At 39.4% G+C, this 27,316-nt stretch overlaps 2 protein-coding genes across 2 annotated transcripts in view; one reads left to right on the top strand and one right to left on the bottom strand.

The window, feature by feature from the left end:
- Positions 1 to 26,964, top strand: part of ACAD11 (acyl-CoA dehydrogenase family member 11) — a 29,282-nt gene extending 2,318 nt beyond the window's left edge. Inside the window, exons 3-20 of the mRNA XM_030969622.1 lie at positions 126 to 251; positions 1,619 to 1,780; positions 2,213 to 2,377; positions 4,185 to 4,332; positions 4,912 to 5,033; positions 5,482 to 5,588; positions 5,730 to 5,853; positions 7,522 to 7,599; positions 7,981 to 8,119; positions 8,237 to 8,344; positions 9,483 to 9,581; positions 21,095 to 21,161; positions 22,681 to 22,766; positions 22,958 to 23,029; positions 23,536 to 23,690; positions 25,537 to 25,653; positions 26,071 to 26,180; positions 26,626 to 26,964. Coding sequence (XP_030825482.1) covers positions 126 to 251; positions 1,619 to 1,780; positions 2,213 to 2,377; positions 4,185 to 4,332; positions 4,912 to 5,033; positions 5,482 to 5,588; positions 5,730 to 5,853; positions 7,522 to 7,599; positions 7,981 to 8,119; positions 8,237 to 8,344; positions 9,483 to 9,581; positions 21,095 to 21,161; positions 22,681 to 22,766; positions 22,958 to 23,029; positions 23,536 to 23,690; positions 25,537 to 25,653; positions 26,071 to 26,180; positions 26,626 to 26,740 — 2,100 coding nt within the window. The 3' untranslated portion in view covers positions 26,741 to 26,964. The remainder of the gene's footprint in view (positions 1 to 125; positions 252 to 1,618; positions 1,781 to 2,212; positions 2,378 to 4,184; positions 4,333 to 4,911; positions 5,034 to 5,481; positions 5,589 to 5,729; positions 5,854 to 7,521; positions 7,600 to 7,980; positions 8,120 to 8,236; positions 8,345 to 9,482; positions 9,582 to 21,094; positions 21,162 to 22,680; positions 22,767 to 22,957; positions 23,030 to 23,535; positions 23,691 to 25,536; positions 25,654 to 26,070; positions 26,181 to 26,625) is intronic.
- Positions 12,311 to 16,529, bottom strand: ACKR4 (atypical chemokine receptor 4). Its single transcript, XM_030969648.1, is given in 2 exon segments — positions 12,311 to 13,502; positions 16,378 to 16,529. Coding segments are annotated over 2 exon segments (1,149 nt in total). The 5' UTR covers positions 16,455 to 16,529; the 3' UTR covers positions 12,311 to 12,430.
- Positions 26,965 to 27,316: the final 352 nt, after the last annotated feature.

The following is a 27,316-nucleotide window of genomic DNA, read 5'->3' as shown; positions in this document are numbered from 1 at the left end:
AGTGAGTTGCTGCATTATTTCCCATGTTCTGTGCTCTACATATAATTAAACATTCAAGAGGATTCACTGTGTTCATTTATGTTTGGGAGGTTTTAATTGACCCTAAATTTCTGTGTCTTCCTCAGGTGGATAGAGAATACCGTGTGCAGAAAGCCTTATTTTCAGCTGGGTTTCCAGTGCCTGAGCCCCTTTTGTATTGCAGTGACATTTCTATCATTGGAACGGAGTTTTATGTAATGCAGCATGTGCAGGTTGGTCCTCTTGTGTGAAAGATTCTTTCCTTCTCCCTACTGCAAGCTGCTTTTAAGTTGTCTAAAACTTTTCTGTTAGAGCCTTGCTCAGCACAGTTTTGTGATATGAGAGTAAGTAATCTTCTAGTGTTTTGAAGAAATGTTAGCTGTCAGTGATTCTCACAGATTTCAGCTTCTCCAGGGCTTATTTCACACTTTGTTGAATTTTTTAGCTCAGTGTTTAACCTCTTGTTCTTGTTTGAGCTCTTGAAGGTATCTTCAAATGAGGCAATATTGCTTCTGTGAAAAGCATGCACAAGTCAGAGGGAAAAAAATCAGTCTGTAAAATGAATCTTTGGACATCCTGGAGGCTTTTTAGTATTGGAGATAGGAGCTGACATGCAATCACCTGTTCTTGAAAACAAAGCAGGATTCCAGTTCAGACATTAGTTTCAGAAAGAACACAGCATATCTCTGTCTGTGGTCCACCACTCTGGGGGTGCTGTAGCTGAATTGATACACTTTTTTTAGATTTTGGTGATTTTGAGCATGTCTGTTGTATTGTGTCTTTTTCTTTTTTTTTATCCTCTGGGAGGAGGAGTTGAATTCAGGCCTTTTCCTTTTCATTGCATCCTATTCTGTCATCAGGTTCACTGGAAAATTAGAAATGTAAGTTTGTACACCAGTTTCTGAAGATTAGGTTAACCTTCCTGCAAAAACTATAAATCAAAGGTAATAGAATGTAAGGGTTGTGACAAATTTGAAACAGACTTCTTATGTCAAAGATGGAGGATTTTACTGGTTTTGATTAGAGCAAAGTGATACCTTAAAAAGAAACCTTGTTACATTTCTAAGTATGTAAATGTATGGTCTGTCCATTCTATGATGGTCAGCACTGCTATGTTTTTAACAGATAATTGTGAAAATAGAACAACAAACCCATCTTCTAAATGTATTCTCCTGCTCTTAAGGAGAAAAACAAGTGAATTTCTTTGGATTGTTTGAGTCTTTGTACCCATAACCCACTCATTACCCTGCCTGCTTCTCCTTTTCCCCTGGGGTCTTCATTGGTATTTTTTCTGCAACTTAGCTTTTTAGAGACAATACAGTAACATTGTTTTTCCTGATACTTTCAAGCTTGAGGATACCTGGATTGAGTGCTCTAATTCAGAATTTCATTTACAGATGCACTATATACTAATGACCTGGGTTTACCATGAATCCCTTCATTGGCCCTGGGTGAGGAACGAAATAAATAAGGAAGGAATTTTTGATTGCATAGGGAGCATTGGTTCACTACATTTGGTTTTGGTTGTGGAATGTATAGCTTTACTTCTTTTCATCTGATGTGTGTGTCCCACCAAATACCTGATTTATGGTATTTCTAGGGTCGCATTTTCCGAGACATCTCCCTGCCTGAGGTGGGCCCAGCAGAGCGTTCTGCTCTGTATCTTGCAATGATAGAAACTCTGGCCCTGTTGCACTCCTTTGACTTGCAGTCATTGGGTCTCCAAGGATACGGTAGAGGACCAGGATACTGCAAAAGACAGGTATAGCTCTTAACGTTCTCTTGTTTTGTCTGGTCTTTGAATGCTTATTTGATTTGCAAGCTAAATTGTTAATTATTAATGATTGTATTTTTAGCTATTAAAACTTCACTTAGTTCAATGAATTGTGCACAATCTGAAGCCACTACTACATTCAGATTGATTCTGTAATGCTGTACTTAGGGAAAGATAACAAGCTTGCTTTTGGAATAACACTAGATTTGGGCTATGTAAATAGGATTGAAGTAGATGTAGTCTTCATTTCATCTGTTGATATCTCAGTTCACATTTGCAAATGCAGAGGTACTGGGTTTTACTGAATTTTCAAGAAACATGGTGATAGCCAAAGCCCAGAAGCATGTTCTTCAAAATTTTGTACTTTTGAAAAACTTGTGAATCAACTGAAAAATCTGTTGTAGTGTTTGTATTTTTAAGGTATCAACTTGGAAAAAACAGTATGATGCAGCTGCTCATACAGATATTCCTGCCATGAACAAGCTGGCTGAGTGGTTAGCAAACAACTTGCCACCTGATGATAATGAAGAAACACTGATTCATGGGGACTTTAGAATAGATAACATCATCTTCCACCCAACAGAGGTATTTGAAATGTATTTGTACATGTAGTAGGTTTTGGCCTTCCATTTGTTTGTACACCTATCAGAATAGATAGCATCATCTTCCACCCAACAGAGGTATTTGAATTTTTTTTGTACATTTAGTAGGTTTTGGCCCCCATTTGTTTGTACACCTATCATGTAATAGGACGCTTATATGTGGATTATTTTTGAGCATGAAACACCTTTGAAAGAAACTGTAGAAAACTGAACTCTTCTCTATACTCTGTGTAAGGTGTTTAGGTACCTAATACAGTCCTGGCTTTCATTGCAGGAGCTAGATAGAATCAATGGAATCACAAAATCATAGAATGGTTTGGAGTGGAAGAGACCTTAAAAGATCCTTTATTTCCAACCCCTTGGCTGTGGGCAGGGACACCTTTTACTAGACCAGGTTGCTCAGAACCCCATCCAACCTGTCCTCGAGAGATACTCCATTCATTCATTTTAGTCCCTGCTTCTAAGTTCAGGAACAAAGCATTTTATATGCATAGATCCTATTGGATTCAGTGCAGCTGAAGGCTCGCTTCATGGAGCTACATAAGCATCTGATCTAAAACCCACTGATGTCCATTTTATGGCTTCAGTTAACAACAAGGGCTTTTGGAGCAGGAGCTGAATGTATGATACATGACGCTAGTGAAGCAAAGGAAAATCTGCCAAAGCTGTTTAGTTATGGAGCACGTGTAGATCACAGAGACTCTGAAAGTTCCCCATTCATCTTTAGAGGAAAAAAAAAAGATTTTTTTTTTTGTTTGTTTGTTTCTAGTTTATGGAAATAAATATGTGCTACCTATATCAATACAGTTTCATTTTCACTACTTTTTTCTGTGCTACCTGCTGAGTTGTGACCAGAGGACATGCCTGGAACTTGTGACCATGACTGCAATTCATGCTTCATGACAAAGAAACAGATCCCAGAGATTCCTAGAGATTTTGTGGATAGATTAGTTGACAGATATGATTTATAGGCTTAAATGTGCTGATTGATTCCCTGAGCAGGGAATTCGACTGTCCTGGGGACACTTCCAGCTGTTCCTGAAAGAACTGAAGGAATTTATCAAGTTGTACATAGGTAATTTTAAGTCATCTGTAGAAATTGTTCCTGAATATGCAGCACTGACCATGTAGGAAAGACTTTTCCACATATTTCAAGTAGCCATGGATCATGAGTAGGCTGGAGGGGTCATTTAGGTTGACAGGACAGCTGGATTATAGGAACTTAGCAGAATGACACTGTGGGGAGTCTCAGACCACCCAGCTGATGACCATTGCAAGGATTGCAGCAGAGACTCACTCTGGGCAGTGATTGACTTCCTGTTTAAGAAATACAGTTCCTCACAGAAGTGTTAATCTATGGACAGTGTTGTGATAAATTAGGTTTTCTGGTGCATGGCCTGTGTGAATTTCTGTGCTAAAGGACTGCGGAACAGGACTGGGGAAGAAACACAGCTCTCAGTACTGCTGTTCTTTAGGATATTGTAATTCAATCATCTTTTATACTAGAAGAGTTTGGAAGTTTCTGACAGAACACTATTCAAAAATGTAGATTTAAATGAGATTTTCTTTGGAAAAATGCCTGGCTTTCTGTCTCTGTGTGAATGTTAATTTTCTGCAGATCTTTAGATAGTGCCAAAAGGAACTCTGCTGTTGAGAGCTAGAGTGTATGTTTTTATTTTTAAACATATAGTAACCAAATAAAACACTTGGATATTGAGTGGGTTGTGCATTTGTGGATGGAGAGAACATGTCTTCTAGCACTCACTTGAGGTTTTTATTTTTTATTTAAGGCTCGTGTTTTGGCAGTACTGGACTGGGAACTTTCAACTACTGGTCATCCTTTAGCAGATTTAGCATATGCCACTCACTTCTACTTTTGGCCTACATCTGTTAAGAACTTAGGTCAAGGCTCTATATTGGGTTTCAAAGACACCATAGGTATGAAGCTAATCTTTTTCTTGAAACAAATCCTAGGCTTGATTTCTATTTGAAATGTTGTAGGAATTAAATGGTAAATTCACAAGCATATAGTTTTGCATTTGTAAAGGACTTTTCCATATTTTTTTTTGTTGTAGTAAACATACTGATAGTGAGGCTTTAGATACTTTTTTTCTATCCAGCTTTGTCTAAGCTACAACATGCTACTTCTGTAAAACCTTATTTTGAACCTTTCTGAGAGATAATGGAAGAAAAAAGAAATGTAAATGTAAAGATATAATTTATTTTTTTTAAAAAGCCTTTTTTCCCCCAGGTCAAATTATTTGCCTGACTGGAGTGGAAACAAAGGGCAGCAGGAAATATTATGGTTATCTGAAATTCTGGCAATTCCTACTTCCTTTGGTCTCTCCATATCACAGTTATGTCATGAGAAATGATAAATCATATATTTACTATGTAAAAGAAATACCTCATAAAGTTTAAAAACTGCACAAATGTTTGAAGAATAAAGTGGGGAAAAATAATAGAAAAAGTTGAGTATTCTAAAAAAAACTGTTGGTTTTTTTTTTATTTTTGTAGAAACTCCTTCCTTTGAAGAACTGGTTTCCATTTACTGCCGCTGCCGGTGTATTTCCACTACTTTACCCAACTTGAACTTTTTTCTTGCTTTGTCCTATTTTAAAATGGCAGGCATAGCCCAGGTAATACCCTCACATTTGCTGAAATGCCACATACCTTGTGTGTTTGTGGGTAGTTCATTTAGTTATGGATAATAATTGTATGTCTATGCTGTTGTCAGTTGGCTTGAGGGACAGGCTGGGCTTGTTTTCCATATCATGTGCAGACATTTATCTTTTCTTTTTTATTTTTTACTTTTCCACTGCTACTTTTTGTGATTTGCCTTTCGTTTGGTTTAGCTGGGGTATGGTTTTAACTCTTGTGCAGCAAGCATCTCCATTATATCAGATATGTACAAAAACCAATTATTAGCATATCCCAGTAAGATATGCTAATCCCGGTAAGATATCTTTTCCTTTTAAGACCATATGCATTTAAGTGTTACTTTTATATCTGAAGAAATCACCAGTGTGTTAAATAGACAATTTTAAGTGCATAATTATACCATATAGAGTTTTCTTTTGGTTTTAGGGTGTGTATGCCAGGTATCTTATTGGAAATGCTTCTGCAGAGAATAGTCATGAATTTGCAAAGCTTGTGGAGCCTTTGGCAGAAAGAGGATTAGAGCTCTCAAAAAGGTAAGAGTGGTCTAGACTACTGGTCAAAGGCAAGGCAAAGCTTTTCCAACATCTTCATTTATTTAAATGCCTGTCTAAGTCAGCTTATGTTACTATGAGGGAAAAACTGGTCTTGTTATTGGATTGAATGTTCTTCCCTAGGTCATCCTTCAGCAGCACACAGTGCAGCACTTCTGGAGAGCTCTTCCATCAAAGCAGGAAAGGCCAAGAAATTTTGCTGAAGGTTAAGCAGTTCATGAAGCAGCACATTTATCCAGCTGAGAAGGTAAAAGCTTTTCATCAACCTGTTTGTAAAGGAACATTTTCTGACTAGATGTTATAAAAATGTAAAAATATGTATAGAAGTCATGTCTTCCTGGTTTGGTTTTTTTTCCAAAGCAGCCCGATTTTCATGCAGTAATGATTGTGACATTACAAAATATTATCAGAAATCATTATAGACTGCATTATTTCTTTTCAGGATTAAAATACAACATTAAAATGTTGTGTGCATTGTTAATTAAAGAGTTATTTTTTAAAATTTTGAAGTGTAAAACCTTCTCTTTTTAGAAAGTTACCTTTTAGAGGAAGTTGCCAGAAGACTTGTTAGGCTAACAACAACCTAGAACTCTTAGATACTGAATCGAAAGACACCTATTTAAAAATAGAAACTGCTGATTTTTACCATATGAAGATGCATTTTTCTGTTTCTTGCTTTTTAGGCTGTGACAGAAAATGGGATTGCATAATGTGTCAGAATAGCCTCATTCCTGAATATATCTAATACCAATGAAAGTTTGAAATCAGATAATGAAATATACACAAAGTCCATAGTTAGTAGAAGAGAAAATTAGTAGTTTACTTCATGTCCTAGGAGGGTTAGGAATTTCCACATAGAAAGTTGGTTCAGCTTTTAGCCTCGTGGAAGTACAGATGGCTTTTGATGCAGAATTTGTTGTTTTTGCTTTCTGAATTATGTTTTTCTCAAGTCAGGCAGAAATGCAGAAAACATCTTAATCTAAACGTTTAATGAATACATCTACCTATCACAAGGAAGGGTTGAGGGCAGTAGCTCTTGATGTGCAAAGTTTCTTAAAAAGTATCTCTGTGACTAAGTTGGGATTGTAGTTTTGGATTTTCCAAGAAAGCCTTGCAATAATTAAAATATTTGCTTTAAAAAACAAATGAACCACAAAAAAAAATTGCAAGTTTTTCAGATGAGCTGTGTTGTGCTTGGATGTTATTTCTGGTAACAGGGGTTGTGAATCAGGACTTGTGAATTCTACTTGGCCATTTGTCTTTATTGTGTCATTTTCAGAATTGGGCACTATTTTTATTCATTTTATAACTCAGTCTGGGTGAGGTTTGAAGTTTTATGCCTCACTAAAACATGTTTGTGAAAATACTAAGATTACTGAATTTAGAGGTTCACTTAAAACTAATGACTGGTGCTTGAAATGACTGCTTACATTATCTGTTAAGGAATTATTTTGACAGGAAGAGAAAATGCTTTTTTTTTTCTCACAGTTAAGAAAAGATTAGCTGGGTTATCTGTCTGAATCTTAACTGTCAGTGCATCAGGCTTTTATTTGTTGTTTTACTTTTGGGTTTTTGCCTCTTGGGTTTGTGTACTGTTGGTAATAGGTACTTTTATCTCCAGAAAATGCTTACTTCCTAGGATACTATCTCCATCACATCCTTTAAACCATCCCAAATAGTAGTTAATGTACTGATTGGGGTCATCTGATATTTAAAGTCTTGCAGAATGAATAGATTGCAGTTGAACTTTCAATTATATATTTAATTTTATAATGCAGCCAACTATATAATGTAAACCTGTGTTGAATATTTTTTACTTGGTTCCTTGGGTCATAGATCTGGAAGAGATGTATTATTATTTGTGTGTTACATGTGTTCTTAATTTAAACAGCATCTTTTATTTTGTTTCTCTAAGGAAATGGTAAAATATTATACTGAACATAGAAGTGCTGAGGACAAATGGAAGAAACCACCACTGCTGGAGAGACTGAAGGTATGGGATAACAAGTATTTTTAGCACTCTAGCAGTAAAAGAGCACAGACACAGAGGATAAGAGTGGTTGGTGTATCCTGTCAGAGAAGTTACTTTACATGGAAAGAAACAATATGAGGAACAGTTAAAACAAAGGAAGAGGGAAGTATGGAAAAAGTGAGAAAACAAATGAGAGAGAAGAAAAACAAAATGAGGTCTGAGAGGGTATATCTGAACTTTAAATCGAAGACTGAACCTACAATTTCAGAAAAGCTACTGCAAAAACCATCAGATACATTGGACAGTAGGGTAGGCAGGAGAAAAAAAATGAGTTGCAAACCAGAATGTTTTTTTTTTTTTATGACTTATAGCTGATGTTTTTTCTGTTGATTCTTGTGACAGGAACTGGCCAAAGCAGAAGGTCTGTGGAACCTTTTCCTCCCAGATATCAGTGGTCTCAGCCAGCTTGACTATGCCCTAATAGCTGAGGAGACAGGGAGATCCATTATTGCTCCTGAGGTTTTCAACTGTCACGCACCAGGTTAGCAACCCTGGTTTAATCCCAAAACTATGGCACTGGAGCATTAAAAAGCTGGGTGTCTCACACCTTACAGGCTGTGTGTCTTGAGCAGTAATCATGACTGCTGATTTCTTACAGACACAGGAAACATGGAGGTCCTCCACATGTATGGCACTGAAGAGCAAAAGAAAGAGTGGCTGGAGCCTCTCCTAGAAGGGAAGATTAGTTCTTGCTTCTGCATGACAGGTAAGTTTTTCTCCAGAAGAAAGTTAGAGCTAATTGGTTGAAAATTCACATGGTGTATGCGGGGAAAAGTAGAAAACTGCAAATTCTGTGTTACAGTGGACATTTCTGTACTAATTCAGTATCAGTGAATGTGCTTGAATATAAAATCATCTATGAGGTGTGAATGCAAACTGGAGCAGCCTTGGTGCCTTCCGTGGTAGTTGCCAATGTTCATGGTTACAATAATTAGTATTTGCTTTCTATGTATTTTTAGCTTCATTTTTGTACTAGTAAAATAAAATTTATAGTACCAAACAGGTTTACAATAGAGCTTATCCTTCCTTGTAGTGTGCTGTGGAGTTCTCTAGACACGCACAATTGAGTCCAAGTATGATTATTGTGATTAAAGTTGTATGGTTTTGCAGTCTCATAGATTTTTTTTTTTAAGATATTATCCAGAAATAACTTGCTTTATGTCCATAGCTCAGCATTGTATTTAGTTTTGCTCCTGGAAGCTTGTAGCATTCAGCATCTCTGGAAGGTAGCTTTTGGAACACGTGATGTCAAAATCTTGATCCTCCTGTGTCAGATGGAATCAAGAGAACTCAGCCTTGCAAACACTTACTTTCCAAATTCTGTTTCACTGTTTCCCAAGAGGAGATAGATACTTTAGTTTTAAAGTAGATGGCCTATAAAAAGATGTAACAGTGAAAGGAGAGAGAATGAATCTTTCCTGTTCCAAAAAATCGTTGATGACATTTTGTTGACAACTTCATGTAGTGTATTTCTTACACAACCACAAAATTATTTTCGATCTCTATTTTCGCTTGGGAAGAACCCAGGAGGAGAAAACAGGCTGACGAGAAATATGACTGTTACCTGTAAGCACAATGGAAGGATAAAGGATTTTAAAAGAGAAGCAAAGGAAGAAGGCTGATTGTAAAGGGTGGTCCAAGCCCAAGGACAAATACATTTAAACTGGCTGTGAATAACAGATTGTTGGAAAACAGCAATTCTTTTGACCACCAGCTGTGAGGGTCTTCAAAGAGTTTTTCTACTGGGAGCAAAACTTTTAATGGTGTATCCAGAGCCCTATATTTGTGAAGGTTGTATAACCTTTATATTTAATCTGGTGGTTTGTTTTCTTCCTTTGACACAGAACCTGATGTGGCTTCAAGTGATGCCACCAATATGCAATGCACCATTGAGCGAGATGGGAGCAGCTATGTGATCAATGGCAAGAAGTGGTGGAGCAGTGGTAAGTGTGGAAACCTAAATAAGAATGGCTAAGGTAGAATTTTTTCCAAGAACTATTAAAACAAAAGTTATTGTGCTCCATTTCTGAGATGAAAATTTGTCTTCTCTTGAGTAAAGGCAATAGAATGTAAAGCAGCAGAAGGAGCTGAATTGAGCTTTTGTTCTGTGAACCAAAGTCCAAGATTCAAGTCCAGTTTGGGGATTTGGGCCCTCTTTGGGACCTCTGAATTTTGTTCACAGAGTGAATGCTGCTATATTCTTTAAACATTATCTCTTTCTATCAGTCAAATTACACATTTATGGCTTTGTTTTCATGAAGATGTCCTTAGCAGCTTGTGTGAGAGGCTTGAGAGTACCATGTGGCTAGAGTAAAACATGGCTGCTTTTAAAGTAGCCTGTGATGCTGTTGGACTGAATACTAAAGGAAATTTCTTTGTTATAATTCCCAGTAAAATCAATGCATTGTACTATAAGTGGCAACTGTCCCTGATATTTTAGTACTGTTACTGTTTTTGCCAAAACGTGTGACAATGACTTGAGAGTCATCATTCCCTAGGAGTTTGGAATCCAAGTAAATAAACCGAGTTGTTAAACTTGAATGTTTCATTTATGTACACAGTTATGACAGCTAGCTGCTGATACATGCTTGTGCAATATTTGGAGTCACCAGAAGATAGATCTCTCTCTCTGTTCTACTCCTGTAAAACTGGCAGCAAAAAGAGGCATGGAATCTTGTCTCCTGACCTAAGAGTGTTGCTTAACTGCTGGCTTTTTAGCCTTTGCTCTGGGTCACTGTCTCCCAGCTATGCATTGCAGTCCCTGAGGAAGTAATTGAGAAAGCTTTAGGAGGTCACACACACAAAATAATATTCATAAAACAAGAAAGTTTTAGGGGAGTCACATACACAAAATAATATTATGTGAATTATAAAAAGGAGAGTAAACATAAGACAGCATTATTTGGTTTGTCTTATTTTTAGTAAATACAAAGAGTGCAGTCAGATTTGCATAAAGACAGATGCATAAAAGGCACTGCAATCCCAAGAAGTTTGAGAAACGTGTTCATTCGGGTCTGTATTAGTCTCTCTTTCTGCCTGGCTGGGAAGGTATTTTTTTGTTGTTGTTGGTTTTGGTTTTGGTTAGGGTTTTTTAACTTTTGGGACATTAAAACCTTGGATGTGTGGGAATTCCAGAAGCCTGGCAGTCTGGTCAGAATGTCACTCTGTATTTATGAAGACAAGTCATAAATCACACATGCAAGGAGTCAGTTACTTCATGGAAGTGGGGTTTCTTATTATGTTCTGCATGTCTACAGTAAATCCAGTGTGGCTTAAATAGGTCAGATTTATGGTGTATGTGTAGAAAACCTGTCAAGCACTTCTGACTTATCTGTTCACACCCTAGTATTTCTCAAAACATTCTGGGCAGACATTCTGTAAGCTTTTGTCATCCAAACAGGGAGAAGAGGCTCATGTCTTGTTTATGCTACTGTTGCTTCTTGTCTGTTATTTTAGAGCTTTTTGTTCCAGTCCATAATTGTGTAGCTAGGAACAGTATCTATAAATGAGAGATTCTTGTTGGCTTTCCTAATCTGTAGATGAGACATTTTGTCAGAGCCCACAGGATGTTTGAAGACAAGGACAGAATGCTGTAACGCCACTTCTTCATTTTGAAAGCTAAGCTAGCATGCCAGTACATTTGAAATGCTTCCAGTGACTCAAGGAAAACTGCTGTTTTCCTGGAACCCCTGCCAACGCTGTGGCAGGGGGTGGCCTTGGTACCTCTCTTTGTAAAAATTGTAAATCCATGAGCTCCATATGGAATGGGAAGCTCTCTCTTCTGTCAAGCAAGGCCTTTCCCATTTGCTGGTTGGTAAATGCCTATGATGAGAGATGTTAGTGGTACCTACTAAAACAAAACAAAAATAAAGATAAGAAAAAACAAAAGCCAGTGCACTTTTTCTATTCTTTGATTTTATTATATATTCATAGATTTTAGCAGATGCAGTTATTGCAGTGCTTGATTAATTTTAACAATTCTAAATAAAAAAATCCAGGCCTTGTATCTGAGGATTACCTGAACCTTTTAATAGATTTATAACATTCTAGAGTATACCAGCCACCCTTCGAGCACTGGTTGAAGATTAGGCTGAGCAGAAGAGAAGAGATGAAAGGTCATTTTTCCTGTAGTTATAGAAATGGAGTTGCTGGAGTGTTTTTGTGGAGGATGTTGTTGCTGCTATATATTTGCAGAAATGCATAGAAAATGGCTTTCCCCCCTCTTTCTCCCTCTCAATTCTCAGCCATAAGCTTATACTTCATTTCAATCTGCAAGGTTATCTATGAAATGATAGTTGAGAAATGGAGCTGAACTGTTAGGCAAATGTTATAAAGTTTTATAAAATAGTTGGAGAAACACAAGATTATTAACTTCTGGTACAAAGGTTCCTGTTGCTTGATTGGTGATGTGTTTTTTTCTCTGTTTTAATCACATGCTTAGATGTGTGCAGGTTGTTCATTACATAGTTGCTTAATTGCCTAGTACTGTGACACTTGGAAATTTAAATCTTGGGGGTGTTTTTAGGTGTCTGGGTTTTGTTGTGGCGCTTTTTTTTGTTTGAGTTCTTTGATGTTGTTTAGTAAATATCTCGGGTAGTTTCTAGGGGTTTCAGTATTCAGGTCTTGCTTGATTCCAATAAACACATTCCACTTTGAAGTGCTTAGTGGTGTCTTGGCAGGTTCAGAAATTCATCTGAAAGCTGACTTGCAGAGAAACACCTGTAGAAGCAATACCCCTGGAATTAGTAAACAATTTCCTTGGTTATATAAGATGATGGAAACAATTCAGGGCCTATATAGTGAAACTGATTGTTTCTTCAGTAGGGTCTTCATAATTCATAGAAATTTCTTCATTCTGCTGCTGCCTTCTCCAGTACCCGTAATTTTTTGCAATTTTCATGATGTGCATTTTGAAAGAGGCACCCAGGAAGGCATAGAGGAGAGGGTTGAGGCAGGCGTGGAACAGAGCAATGCTCTTGGTGACCTGGAGTGCCACATCCATGGTTTTACTGGCCTGGCAGTCTGTAACCAACATGTAGATGATGTCTATGGCTCGCCACAGCTTCACAATGTTGTAGGGTAGCTGGGTGACAATGAAAGTAGCCACTACTGCCAGCAGAACCTTGAAAGGCCTGGACTTCTTAACATTTGCAGACCTAAAGATTGCCCGAGCAGTAGCAGAATAGCAGATTAGCATTACTAGGAAAGGAAGCAGGAATTCCAGGATAATTTCCAGGATTTGAATGGTTGATTTTAAGAATGTTTCCATGTTCATTGGAAATATGGGAAGGCATTCGTTCCTCTCGTTGTGTTTCTTGACTTGATTAAATATCAGCTCTGGGATACTGAGGAAAGTGGCAGCCAGCCAGACACAGATGCAGGTAACACTGCAGTGTTTGCCCACTCTTCTATGGCCCTGGGATTCAGATGTGGCCCTGTATCTATCTACACTGATACAGGCCAGGAACAGCATGCTGGAGCTGAAATTCATGGTGTACAGAGAAGAAGTGAGCTTGCACATGGGGTTTCCAAGTTCCCATCCCTGCACTGCATTTGCAGCCCAGAAAGGGAGGGTGAAGAGCAGGAGCAGATCAGCGATGGCGAGGTGCATGATGTACACGTCTGTCTTGGTCTTGGGTTTCTTGCAGTAGGCATAAATTGCAACCACTAATGAGTTTCCAGCCACTCCAACTGTGAAAGCCAGTGCATAGAACACTGGAAGGAATAATTTTCTGAAATTTCTCACATCACTTTTTTCACAGAGAAGCTCATAGGTATTGTAATCTATAAGAGGGTTGAGGTCGTCCTCCTCATCCTCAATCCAGTAATCTGTTGAGTTATTCATATCTCAGACCGTGGCAAAGCTACAAGACACAAAAAAGTGGGGAGAAGGGAACACCAAAGAAATAATATTGGGTTTAAGTTCTAAAATTTCTGTTGAAACCTAAAACCCTTCTTCAGGACTGCTTATACATCTCAAATTTAAGGAACTTGGATATTCAGAATACATTTGTGAATAATCAAAGTGGAGCTAGACAGTAACAGAGGCAGAGCAGACCATCTCAAATTCTCACGTGAAATAGGATAACTGAGGACATCAGTGTGGGCAATACATGTAAAATGGATTTGATTGAAATGCTTTCCTTACCCTTAGCATTTGAGATTGTATAATGCCTGGAGTGCCCCTCACTGATTTCTGCATTTGAGTCGAGGAGCCATTGTTGCTTTAATTGCTCCAACTGTGTTATGTTTGGCAATATTCCATTGCACATAACTCTGTCTATACCTGTTTGGGGTTGGAATTACACCTTCCTCTCTCCAGCCTCTGCAAAGCAAAGGAATACCAGCTGAAGGCTGTAAATGCTGTTACAATCGGGTGTATAAGGAATATGAGCAGATTAGAGCTGAGGCAAGCAGCTGTCTGCTGTCATAAATTCTGACAAATTTTGGATATGAGTGTAGTACAGGGAGAGTGTTTTTGTTTGTTTCTCAGGTACACTGTACATGCCCATTACAAAAAGCACAGGAGGGAGTCTGTTGCTGAACAGCAGCAGAACGAGCTTAATTTAGTCTCTATCCCACACAGCAAGTCATGCCCACATGGAATTTCTTACAGGAGCAGATTGCTGTGGGTACATTGCATCTTACAGCTGGAGCTTCTCAGGATGTTATGACAGAAAGGAATTTTGTCACATACAAACTACCCACAAGTACCCAAACAGCTCAGAAACTCTGTTGGTTTTTGAAGTATGATCTCATGATAGATTTACTTTGTAAACACTGAGGCTGGCTTCTTACTGCCAGCTTAGGGTTGAAGTTTAAGCATTTGTATCTTCAGATTGTATCTTAAGCAAGTTTTGTGTCCTTCATTATTTTCTTCTTTTCCTGTAACTGTGTTCATTGACTAATGTGCTGAAATTCTCTCTGTTGTAAAATACAGCCCTGCAGTACCCTGTTTCCTTGGAATAAATGGGACTAAGGTTTCTTAGCAGCAGTAGCAAAAATCAGCTGAGAATGAAAAACATGTTCCCCTTTTGGCATCATAGCAGTGTTTAGAATTTGAGGTCAGTGTTGCTGGAAGCAGATTGTTATCTGATATTCTGTCCCAGAGCTACAATTTGGCTCTTTCAAGCCTGAAAGAAAAATGCAAATACCATTTCTGTTTCTTAGACAATTGTTTAAATGAATGTTTAAATGAAGTTTAAATGAATATTTAAACTCCTGAAGTTTTTTTTTTAATATATCTGTCTACTAGGAAAAAATAAGTTACTGATTGATCTCATAATAAGGGATGCAAACCAAATAAATAGAGAGAAATTAATTTTTTGTTTGATTTTTTTCAGTGATTCTCCTAGCCAGATTTTTAAAGTGTATTAATTTAAAATTAACTATTGGTTTGGCTCCATCTTTAATGACTTTGTTGTATTATTCTGTTAACATTTCAAAACACTTCCCATCAAACTTTAAAGAAGGATTACTCCTTTTTAAGTCTTGCAGTTTTTTCTTTATTGTTATCTTTATTGTCATCTTTAATGAGACATGCAGAATGGAAAAGTACAGTCACACTACTTAATACTTTGGCAAAGGGATGTCTGTTCCATGCCTAACAAGCTGTGACAACAGGATTTTCCAGCAGCAGTAATCTTTTGCAGCTTTATAATACTTTGAGGAGAGATTTAGTTATCAGCAGTAAAAGAATCTTTTTTATTAATTTTTTTTAGTAGAAGAGAAACTGCAGCAAGAACAGTTTAATCCACTTCGCTGAGATTTGAGGAAAATTAGAAGTTAAATGAAAATATTTGCTTGTGATCTTAAAACACTTAATACAGAACCCATCAAGGAACACTTAATCAAATTGTATCACTAGCAAATTTACTTGAAAGCAAACCAGTGAACATTTCAGGGCAAACTTTAAAAGTCTGTGTATGACAAAGCAGTTTGGCTGTGACTCTGTGCTCAGCTGCCTGATAAGCTTTTGCCTGCCCTGAGTTCATGACAGAAACAAAGTTATCTAAAATGCCACAGTTGACATTTCTCCCTTAGAAGCACAGTTATGTTTTGGCTCCAATACCTGTTCACATTTGTCTTTCCTGGTAGTGCTGTCTCTCAGGCACACGAGCAACAGGCCCATTGCAAACAGCCAAGCAGTCCCGTGGGAGTCGGGCACCCGTGAAGAGTGGTGGAAAAGCTTTGTTTAGTCTCCATCCCACACAGGGAGCCATGCCCTCGTGGAATTTCTTACAGGAGCAGATTGCTGTGGGTGCACTGTGTGTTCCAGCTGGAGCTTCTCAGAGTGATATGACAGAAAGGAATTTTATCACGTACAAACTGCCCACAAGTACCCGAACAGCTCAGAAGCTGCTGGTTTTTCAAGTAGTTTTCTAGGAGGTATACTAATAAATATATTAAATCTGCAACTACATGCTTTCTTGCAGAATTGTTTCAGCCTTCCAGTCAGATAAAAATTCAGTGTTTCTGTGTATTTAAACTTCATGTAGGATTGTATGAATGATGGTGAATTAAGTTAATATCCCTAGTTTAAACAGACCGATTTTTTTTCCTCTGATAAATTAAGCAGTATTCTGTCCTGCTACTGAGCAAATCTAATTTTGATACTGGAAAGGAGACGTGCCTTAGTGAAATGATATATCTCTGTAAAGCCAACTTAACTAAGAGTTAATGTATGCAAAGTAGATATCATCCAATATACAGAGCAGTAAGGATTAAAACAAAACTAACCTTTTGTCAGCAGATGAGTAGCAGGTACTGCAGTTGAGATGTGCCTCAGTGAAGTGATCAGAATTTCTCTGACACATTGCATTTTGTCTTCAAACACCACACCCTCCTGTGGAAGTCCGTTGCACTTTCATTTTGACTTGACAGTTTAAAAAAAAACTTTTAAAAATTATGCTTTCCTGGAGACTCCTCTTGTGTTGAACGTGTACACTTCCTACATTCCTTCCTGTTCCAACAAACTGTGACTGCTCTTTGGAAGGTCAGGACACTCTTACTGCTTCTCTTTGTTGTTTGTGGTTTTATTCCTGGAAGTCCAAATGTTTAATACATCATCAAGAGGCTTTTATCAAACAACACATTAAAAAGGTGAAAAGGATGGAAAGAAGGTGCATCTGGGGCTGAGTTACTGGCCCAGACACCACAGGGTGTCACTCCATTCTTTCCTCAGGGTAGTACTGTGCTTTTGATGGCTGATTGTATAAGGTTTAAAGGGATCCTTACATCCCCTCCTTACATAACTTTTTAGGGGATACAATAGAAAGATGAGTTGGTTTTAGTGAGGTGGGGAAAGGGGTTCTTTCAGTGTGTGAAACCAGAAAGATGGTAAGGAAAATATGTGAATTGTCAACCAGAGTACAAGCAGATAGTCCTGCATCCTGGGGGAGAGTTCTCAGGGGCTTGAATGTTGCCTGTCAATCTCATAATCAAATTAGTGACCTGTTTGAATTATCCTGGATCAGATAACAATCTAATGAGCTTCAGTAAATGCAATATTGAAGCTCAGCAAAACAGAGAGATATTAAGGAGACCAGAGGTCAGATTTTGGGGGTTTATGGCACGCTGGTGCACCTGCCATGACTGGATTAACCTTCTGTCTGTGCTTCAATTATTTTGAAATATGTGAAAGAAAAGATTCTTAAAAATGGGCAGCTAAGAATGTAATGGGCAAATGTTTTCCACATGCTATATTTTGTTTCAGAATGACAAAGTAAAATGGGCTAGGAGAGGAATTGCAGCCTAGAGGAAGAGTGCCACAATATTTGTGCAAATATTTGTGCAATGCTTTCACCTTGAGTTATCACAGTACTTCAGTGGTGCTCTTCATAGCGGCAGAGAAGATGCTTGGGCTCCTTCCCAGCCATCTCCTCACAGGTCATGTCATGGCTTTGAGGCCTGAGCTCTGTCTCTTTAAAAAATAAATGAGATTTTCAGTTCTGAATAGGCTTTGTCTCAATAGAGTCTCCAACAAGACTGAATAATCAGGCTAGAGCTAAGAATGCTCCCAGGGAAATGTGTGTTGCCTGCAGAAGTGCCCAAGACGTTCTGTGGGCAGGCTGTAGGAAGGCCATTCATGTGAATCCTGCCTTACTTATTGCAGTTTCTCAACTCCTTGAAACCTTTCAGGGGTGCAGGGAGGACAGATCCTTCCAGTCAGAGTAAAGAAATAATATTGTCATGTGTGTATTTCAGTAGGGTCAAAAATAACAAAAATTAGTAAGTAAGAGTGAATACAAAATAGATCTTACTTAAGTAAAAACCCTTGTGGCTGTGTGAAAGTGGCATGAAAGCAAGGAAAAAACCATTCCTAAGCTGAGCAGCTGCTCTCACTGGCACCACCAGAGCCCGTGAGCTCCAGCTGGGAATGACCAGCAGCCACATTCAGTGGCAGGACTGCAAAGCCCTTGCAGCTGCACAGCCCCAGCATTGCCTGTTTGCTTGCAGCTACAACTGTAGGCTTTGCCCTCCATGAACCAGCTGCCTGCACTGTTATCTGGAGAAGATGAGATAAAACTGTGGAATGCAACATGCTAGTGGAGAGAAATTACTGCACGCTCTTGGTGGGATGTGCCTGTGTGTGTCCCTTTTCTCCATCAGGAGACTCCCACATTCCAACAATCAGTACCATGCTGCCATCCTCATCCTTGTAGGACTGACATCTGAAGGGTGTTGGTCCTACAAGACCAGTTTCTTCTTGTAGGAGAGTCCAGAACTCTGGAAAACCAGGAAGCTGTCAGGTCTGTAAGCCACCACAGACCCCTGACCTTTAGCAGAGAGAAGTAACCTGCTGGGCTGAGGGGTGCAGCAGCCAATGTGCCAAAAATCATAGGTATTCAGCATTCAGGCAGTAGTTCATCTGGCCTTAGTCATCTTAGACAGGAAATTGAAGACTAAACACTGAAAAATAAATAGATTGTAAGAATTAAAGTGCTGCTGACTTCTGAAAACAGACTTTGTGGCAAGTTTCTCAAGTACAGGTGGTACTCAAAGGTTGCCACATTTAGTAGTCTCTCCACCAGAAAGAGCCTCTATTAGTGATTGTGCGAAGATCAGTAACTTAAGCATGTTATACCCCTGATAGTAAAGATTAGGCTTCTAATGGGATTGTGTTTTAAAACACTATCTTTGCCTCAGTATGTGAGCAAGTGCCATGAAGAGTTCAAAAGTATAAGTTAGTTAAACCAAAGATGTTTGCCAGTTTAGCAGCACTGTGGTCTAAAAGTTTTGGTTTGTGCAGTCATATACATTGCAAACTTTATTGAAATCTCATCAACATGGAAATATGGTTAACACTGACCACCTGAAACGTCTAGTGTTTCTTCAATTGTGAGTTTTCTTGCAAAACTACTTCTATCAAAATAACAGGCTTCTCTGATTCTTCCCCTCCATCCTCCAGCAACATCTTTGAATTCTCTAAGTGAGGTGAAAATGTCATTTACAAAAGAGATGTTTATTCCATCCAGGCTGTTTGCATTCCGTCCAAAGCACTGGAGTTTTTCAGAGTCTTGCATTAGACCAGAACTTTTTTTCAGTCTTTTATGGGTCAAAGTGACATAAAATTTATTTTAGTTTTTCAGGACTTAACGCTAAGGAGTGGAAGGGCCAGGAATCTGCTGTCCTTTGCTGTTCTTAGATAGGAACAAGCACATATGAGATTGGAGTATTCATTTGCCTTCCAGAAATGTGCACAAATGATTTAGAACATCTAACCAGATGTCTAGCTCTCAGTGAACTCCTCACTGGGTTCAACATGAAAGCTTCTTCTGAGGTTTTGTGAGTTTTTTGGGGTTTTTTCATACAATATGGTTAAATTTGCCCTTTTTTTGAAGCAGGGATGTGACTTGAGGATTATTTACAAAACAGTTTTTCAGGAGTTTCCAGAAGGTCAAAACATCTTTTGTTGTAAACCTCACTTGAACATAGGTCTCTTTTAGAAAATAGCACATGTGCAATTCTTTACCTTCCGTGGAAATAGAGAAGAGTCAAATACCCCTTGTGCAGGGGTGACATTTCCTTGTGCAGGGTAGTACCCTGCAAAGCATATGTTGGGTCATTTGGGGCTGATCAAGCTGCTTGTTGCAGTTGCCCAAATGAGCCAAGTGTTTGGGATCCAGTTTGGTAATTTTTTTTTACCGAGTTGATTTAGGCCTCTGCCCAAAGCTTTTCACTTGGATTTTTAGCTTGTTGGCATTGTACGTGGGCCACTCTTTAAGCCCTCTCTGGAAACAGTGGCTAAGAGCCATATTGCAGAAGAGGAAAGTAAACATCTGGCAGTCTGGCCCCACAAACAGGCAGTGTTTATCACAATTAAATAAATCTCTCTCCCACTTCCTGGCCATCACAGTGGCTGTTTGTAGGAGGAAGTGGCTCAGCTCAAAGCCAGGTGGTTGTATTGTCCAGACCAGAGTCTCCCAAGCCTTGTAAGAACAGCTGCCAGAGAAGTCATAAAGTTGTATTTGCTTCTAAGCTCAGAAAAAAGCCAAGCTGCTACAGATCAAGCCTTGAATTGAATCTCTACAAAGCTTGTTATCTGCACTAAAAAATTACTGATTGCTACACCCATCGGGTATTTTCCCTAGCTTTATTGTTTGTGGGAGGCTTTGAAAGGAATGAGAGCATGCTTTGGTACTAAGAAACCTTTAAAGAAAAAGACAGGGAGGATTAAGGATCATAGAAATGTTGTTTTAATCAGTTGTACAATCTTCTTCAGGACTATTATATTAAAGTGCTTTCTTTATGCTACAAAGGCTTAATAAATATGTCCATAATAAGAAACATCTCAAGTAATGTTATCAATGCTTGGAATGCTAACAGGCTATTTTCAGGTAACAATTTTCACTCAGATCTTTCTTCAAAGTGCAATTTAAAATAATTTGTGTAAAGGGGGAGAAGTCCTGCATTCCAGAGAAGTTATGCTGAAGTAGTAGCAAAGTTATCACGGTAACTCTTTGATAGCCCTATCTGCATAATTTGGTTATAACATGGTTGGTGTTTCATTCCCACATAGACCCCCCAGTCTTTATAGGTTGAAGAAGTTCTTTTGAAAGTTTTACTTTTGAAATGGCAGCTTGTCACCTTGATAGATGTGCTGTTGTATCACACTTATTTGCTCAGCTGTAATAGAGACTGAATCAGATTCCAGTAATCAGATTCCATTTCAAGTACCTTCTTGTTCCCTTTTTATAGGAATAGGTGATGAACCTGGAGGGTTTGGATGTTTGGCTTTTCATGTTCCCCTTCCCACAAGTCAGCTCCCTTTTACACATTAAGTACTAATGTGTATTTTGTTCTGGTGTGCTATTCAGAATATAAACACAGGGGTAGATTGCATTTCCTGCCTCACAAAAGGAAGGCAGTAGGGTTTCTTGCTATGAAACTTAATTTGATTTGACATTGAGAAGTTATACTAAAAACAATTTTTGTGTTTGCCACTTTTTTTAAGGTGCTGGGAACCCAAATTGCAAAGTTGCAATTGTAATGGGCAAAACCAAAAACTCATCAGCATCCAGGTAAGAATTCCTAGGAGACTCAGAATCTCCTAAAACTTGTTCCATGGAGGATGGAACAAGTTTTTGTTCTGCTTGCAAAAATTTTGTTAAGTGAAATGCCATTAGTTGCCTTGACCAGTTGGATGTGCTCCTAAATTAGAAGAATGTTTTAAACCTCAACACCTGTCTCTTGTAGCCTGAGTTCCTGTTTTGCTGTCAGATGCTGTTGACCAAATCCTCCCAATCTTTCCACTGTTACCATCTTCCATTGGCATGCTTCCCACCTCTCTTCATTGCACCAGCTCTAGTGTTTGTGCAGCTGCGTGATGAACTGGATCAGGAAATTTTGGGGGCTTCACTAGCTTTATCTTGGTCACATAAATTTTAGTCTGCATCAATTGTTTAGTCTGCATCAACAACCAACAACCCTGGCTTACAATTTATTTTCTAAGTGTAGTGTATAAAACAATTAACACCAGGAAGAATTAAATAATAATGCTTATATAATAAAACCAAAACTTTTCAGAGCTTTCCTGATCAGAATGGGTACAAGTGGCACATCAGAGACTTGAAGTCACTGATTAAGTTTTCCACAAAGTTATCTGTAGATACAGAAAGTTAAGTCTGAAACATGGGGTGTTGGTAAGGTGAAGCTGTGTAAGCAGAGAGCATTGCACATCTTAAATCAGACCTACGAATTTTATTGCTATATGTGTAAACATAACCCTTACCTCTTCTTCTTTGGCACAAACATGTTCAACTCGTTACCAAACTAGAATTGCAAGCTTTTGCAAAAATTTATACAAGTAATGAATGAAATGCTCCATGTCTGGTGTATTAACATCCCACAGCTTGTAATGCAAAATAATTGTGACATTTATGTCCAAGATGGATTTTAGCCCAAATTCCATGGATAATCTGATGTTTTTAGGTTTGGCTAGGTTCCACCAAGAAGCTATCAGTAACTTGCGCACAGCACCCAGGAGGGTTTGCCTGGAAGTTTTACAGACAGTGGCATTTGTTCAGCTCTTAGAAGCTGAAGAGAATTTAATGGAGGGAATTACGTGACACTCCACTTGCTAGAACTGGAGACTGAATTCACAGACCTGGGGCAGCACCTCCAGTTCTGTGTGACTAAAACTTAAATATTCTGAAGGGATGTAAACATGGGGATGGATTTCTCTTTCCTAAGCTGTAGGCAAGCCAAGATGATGATTCTGATAAACCGGTTTTGAGAACAAAACAGAAAGGTAGAGGGGGAGGAACTGATTGGGTGATACAGAACTGTGTGCACAGAAGTGACAGCAGCAGCAGGAGTTTCTCAGTCATGGTGCATTAGGTGCCACTAATACATTTTCACTTATTGACTGGTGGGTCAAGAAGGGTTGAAGCCACACTGTGTGGCAGGATGGTGCAGGTGGTACAGGTAAATCTCAGCACTGGCTTTATGCGAGTCCTAATTTAAGGATGGAAAATAAAAAAGCAGAAGGGGCAGACAGAAGAGAGGCTCAGATGTAACTGTCCTTTTTGTCTTGATCAGGTACAAGCAGCACAGTATGGTTATTGTTCCCATGGACACCCCAGGGCTGAAGCTGATAAGACCTCTCTCAGTGTTTGGCTACATGGGTAGGTGATCATATTTACCAGCTATATGTGTATTAATTTATTAGCAGGCTCAGAAGCTGCAGTTATACTAATAAATATTGTGTATGAAATAAATCAGTAAAATGGATATATAGAAGAAGGGTTAGGAACTAGAGGCCTGTATTTTTGTCCTCCTTCATTTTACCCTGCTGTTGTGTTTTCTGTCTTTGTAGATGAGTTCCATGGAGGACATTTTGAGATACACTTCAATGAGGTGCGAGTACCTGTCTCCAATATAATACTGGGTGAGTTTCAGCACTGATTTATTTTTAATACATACAATACATGAACCAAGCTTTATGAGACAGTGGTTTGTGTCATGAATCACCAGAAGTTATTTTAAACAGCTCTGGTCAGTTGAGGGAGCCCACTCTTCCTTTAGCAGCCTTCCTGCTGTTTGAATGTACCTTAGAGCAGAAGGAAGGAGGGCAGCTCTGGCTGTCATGCAAATATCATTGCCTTGAGGTAGAGCAAAGCAAAGTCTTTAAGTGCTGTTCTTCCCCCAAAACCAGCTCTTGCAGACTTTACAGACTTTTAGAAACAATGTTGTGCTGCACTCCATGGCTGTTGGCAGAACTGAAAAAGAAATAACAAGCAGGCCACCGCTGTGGTCCCCTGCAGGGAGAACTCTGCTCTCTCACTTAGTGGAGATCCTGATTTCTTTTATTTCCCCTCCACCTCTTCACTTCTGCTTGGAGCCCTGGACCCTTCCAAGAGGGAGTTTGCAGAGCCTGTTTTTCTTTCCAACCAGGTGAGGGCAGGGGGTTTGAGATAGCCCAGGGCCGGCTGGGGCCGGGCCGGATCCATCACTGCATGCGGTCCCTGGGTGCAGCCGAGGCCGCTCTGGAGATCCTGTGCCAGCGCGCGGCTCAGCGCGAGACCTTCGGCAAGAAACTCTATCAGCACGTAAGCACCTTCCCTCTTTGGCCCTGTTCACACGCTCCACACACTGACCTTTGTTCTGCCCACACACAGCCTTGTGGCTCTGATAATGGACATGGCAGCAGCTGTGCCCTAACCTTGAATTCCTATTCATAAAGCTTTGGGGGGCAAAGGGAAAAAAAACCAAACCATATTGCAAGGCTCTCATTTTTCACCATAATCTACAGCATCTTTTTCTTTTTTTTTCCCTTTGCAATGTGCAATGAATTAGATACCTTTTGCTGGATTTGAATGTGGATTTTTTCACTGTGTGTTGTTCTCTGCTTTTCCCGATCAATTTGGACAGGTATTTTTTCAGGCATGCAGTTTATGCTTCTGTTACAATCTGAGTTCACCATTTTTGTGTATCCATTCTGTCACCTGGCTGTCTCCATTCAGAACCACTGGAGACACTTAGGGGTCTAAATTTCACTGAAAATGTTACTTCTTTGATCAAATATTTGTAGTTGATTATGAAAGTACAGACCACATCAAGGGAAGATTGGAGATTTTGCTCTTATCTTGCTCAGGATTGAAATACTGTTTCATGAGCAAGAGCTTGCTAAAATAATAAAAATATGACAGTCTGCTTTGTATAAGAACCATCAGAGTTTGGTAGTTGGTCTGTCATATTTCAAGTGTTCCTTAATTTTTCCCAACAGCTAGGATAGCTTTATTGGAAAAAAAAACCAAGTAAAAGCAATGGAAAGAGGAAATTGAATTAGCATCTGGCACAGATTGTAGCAAATTGTTTGTGCAGATCCAGAGGGAGCAACTTTACATATCTGTATTTCCAGTCATATCATTTCCCAACTTCCCATCACCACTGTAACCTGGAATGAGTAAGAGGTGCATGAGGCACACTCTGGCTCTCAGAAGCTTGTTGAAGTAACAGTGATGTTTGATGAAGCCACAGGCCTCATCTGGAGGCAGCTGTGGAGCCCATGCAGGTCCTTCACAGTGAGGATGGCTAAGACAAGGTGAGGCTGGTGGCTTCCCTGAGTACCAGTGTGCCTGCCCCCACCCAGGCCATCATTTATGACCCCAGGAGCTGTTGACTGAAGAGAACTCAACACCCCACCCAGTTTCGGATCACCTTTGCTGCAACCAGCCAAGCTGAGCTTCCAGACTGCACTGAAGCAAGTGCTGCACATTTGCTTTTGTGTGCTACAAAATCCACTGCCCTAGAAGTGGAGGCTGGGTCAGGCTCCAAACAGTTTTTGCGCTGACATGCATCACAAACATTTGTTTCTCCTGTGGTATGTTGGCTGCAGGGGGGAATTAGCTAAGAAGAGCAGGGAAGGGCTGCCAAGATCATAACTTCATTTTGGATCCAGAGAATTTCGAATTTATCATCAGTCAGAGGCAGCAGGCACCACCCTGCAGCTGTTTGCCTCTGTGTCATGCACCATCCAGGACCAGTTTAAGCAGAACAAGGAATTCCTCTCCCCTTTCACCCCCCTAGTTCTATATACTGGGGTTTATCATATGGAGAGAAGGCTTTAAGGGGTGGTAAAAAGTAAAGAAAAGCAGGGAGGAAAAAGCAGGCATGGATGAGCTTCAGTAAAATGGCCAGCATACAGTGGGGTCTGATCAGGTGCCAGAATCCACAGGTTTTTTTTTTTGTTTCCTGGCAGGAGAAGAATTGCTCTATCTTTAATATTTCTGTTAGTCAAGTGTTTTCTTTATTATGCCTCATCTTAGATACGCTTTAATTTGCACACAAGTGGCTGTAGGTTGACTGAACATGCACATGCTGAGGAAGAGGGGCAGCTCCATGTGTGCTCAGAGCCATTAACTGATGTCCTGATGTTGGCTTTGGGATCTGCAGGAAGTTGTTGCCCACTGGATTGCAGAATGCCGTCTTAGCATAGAACAGGCTCGCCTGCTCACACTACAAACAGCCCGCAAGATCGACATGTTGGGCAACAGAAGAGCAAGGAGAGAGGTAAATTTTATTTTTGGGCAGCTAGGACTTGGTGGATGCAATGCCTGTGCATTCAGCTGGTTAAAAGACAAGGTAAAACATATTGTTAAACATTATTATTTTAAGTGTAGAGTATAAATTCATGTTGAAAAGAGCCTTAAGATATGCTTTTAATTGTCAGAAGACTGGGGAGTGATCTCAGTCAGAAGCAGAGATGAATCTGTTCAAGCCTTGCTTGCTTGTCTCAACACAGGAAGATAGTTTTGAGTGACTGGAAACAGTTTTACCATCCCCTGCTAACGGGAACAGCAGAGCTCTCATCCAACCCCAAGAGGAAGGAATGTACTGAGAGATACCAATATTCAATAGAAGTGTTAGGTAAATATTTTCACTTGCTTATGAAACTATTACTGGTAATGTGAGTTCTTCTAACCACAGGTAGCCATGACCAAAGTGGTTGTTCCACGAGCTGTGCTTAAAGTGATTGACTGTGCAGTTCAAGTGTGTGGTGGAGCTGGAGTTTCCCAGGATTTTCCTTTGGCGTTCATGTGAGTGAAAGGAGATTTCCTGTAGATTCTAAGCATTTTTCTTATGATCATTTATAACACCAGTACATGCTGTTTCACCTCGGCATGAAATAATAGCGTATGTCCCTTTAAGCTATAAATTTAAAACAATTGTTTTTATAGTGCAATTAGCCTTACAAAAAATAAAAGCTGGCACTGGACCTAAAATAGTTCTTATCAGCAGTAGAGAGGATGTGCTTCTAAAACTTAATGTTATCTCTTATGGCCCTGGGGAGAACCGAAACTTCTGAATTCCCAGCCCACCCATCTCAATCCTGCCAGGAAGACTTTGCTGCAGTATCTCCCATGTGACAGCACCTTTCCAAGCAAGGAGTGTCAAAAGGGCAGCAAAAGCAGTGCTGAGAGCTCCTGTGTGGCTGCTGTGGCAGGTCAGGAGGCCAGGCCTAACTCAGCTCTCCCCTCACAGGTTCGCGTCCATACGCACCTTGCGCCTGGCAGACGGGCCTGATGAAGTTCATCTCTCAACAATTGCAAGGTGGGAACTCCTTGATCAGTCCAAGAAGCTCACTGCAAAAATCTAATGTCAGCATAAAGCCTTCTCTAATGGAGGGAAGATTAAGGAAAAATTTCAGTGTAATAATGGTATCTAAGGTAAAACTGAATGAATACAAAAACTTGATTCTAACCGGAAGCAATTCTCTCACTATTTTCACTTATTATACTTAATAATTATGGGCTTGCTTTTAACAATTTGCAGAACACTGTCTGAGTTTCTTTGTAATACTAAATAAAATCTATTTTCTAACAGGCCTAAAGTGCTTTCTTTGTTCTGAATCAAAGCATTTTATCCTTTTATTGTAAACAAAGCAGTTTTGAGTCAAAAGTGCCGCAATTTAATTTATTGCAAGCTAGGCTAAACTTCTGAATTTGTTAAATGGACAAACGCTGGAGGTAGTACCTTGCTTTTTCTTTTCCAAAGCTCAGCTGCAGTCCAACCCTCTACTCACCAGTTCCTGCTCTCAGCTGCCTTCCTTGTCACTGAGACTACACTCAGTCCTGCCCCCAGCTCCCCCAAGTGAGACTCAGGGCAGCACAGAAGGCTGGAGCCTGGAGTTAGGAAATCAATGGAGTGATTCCTGGAGTTAAGATAATCACTT

Source organism: Camarhynchus parvulus, chromosome 2 (assembly GCF_901933205.1).
Source record: "Camarhynchus parvulus chromosome 2, STF_HiC, whole genome shotgun sequence".
Classification (NCBI taxonomy): Eukaryota; Metazoa; Chordata; class Aves; order Passeriformes; family Thraupidae; genus Camarhynchus; species Camarhynchus parvulus.
The sequence above is the reverse complement of the archived record's forward strand: the minus strand, read 5'-3'. Positions and strand labels throughout refer to the sequence as shown.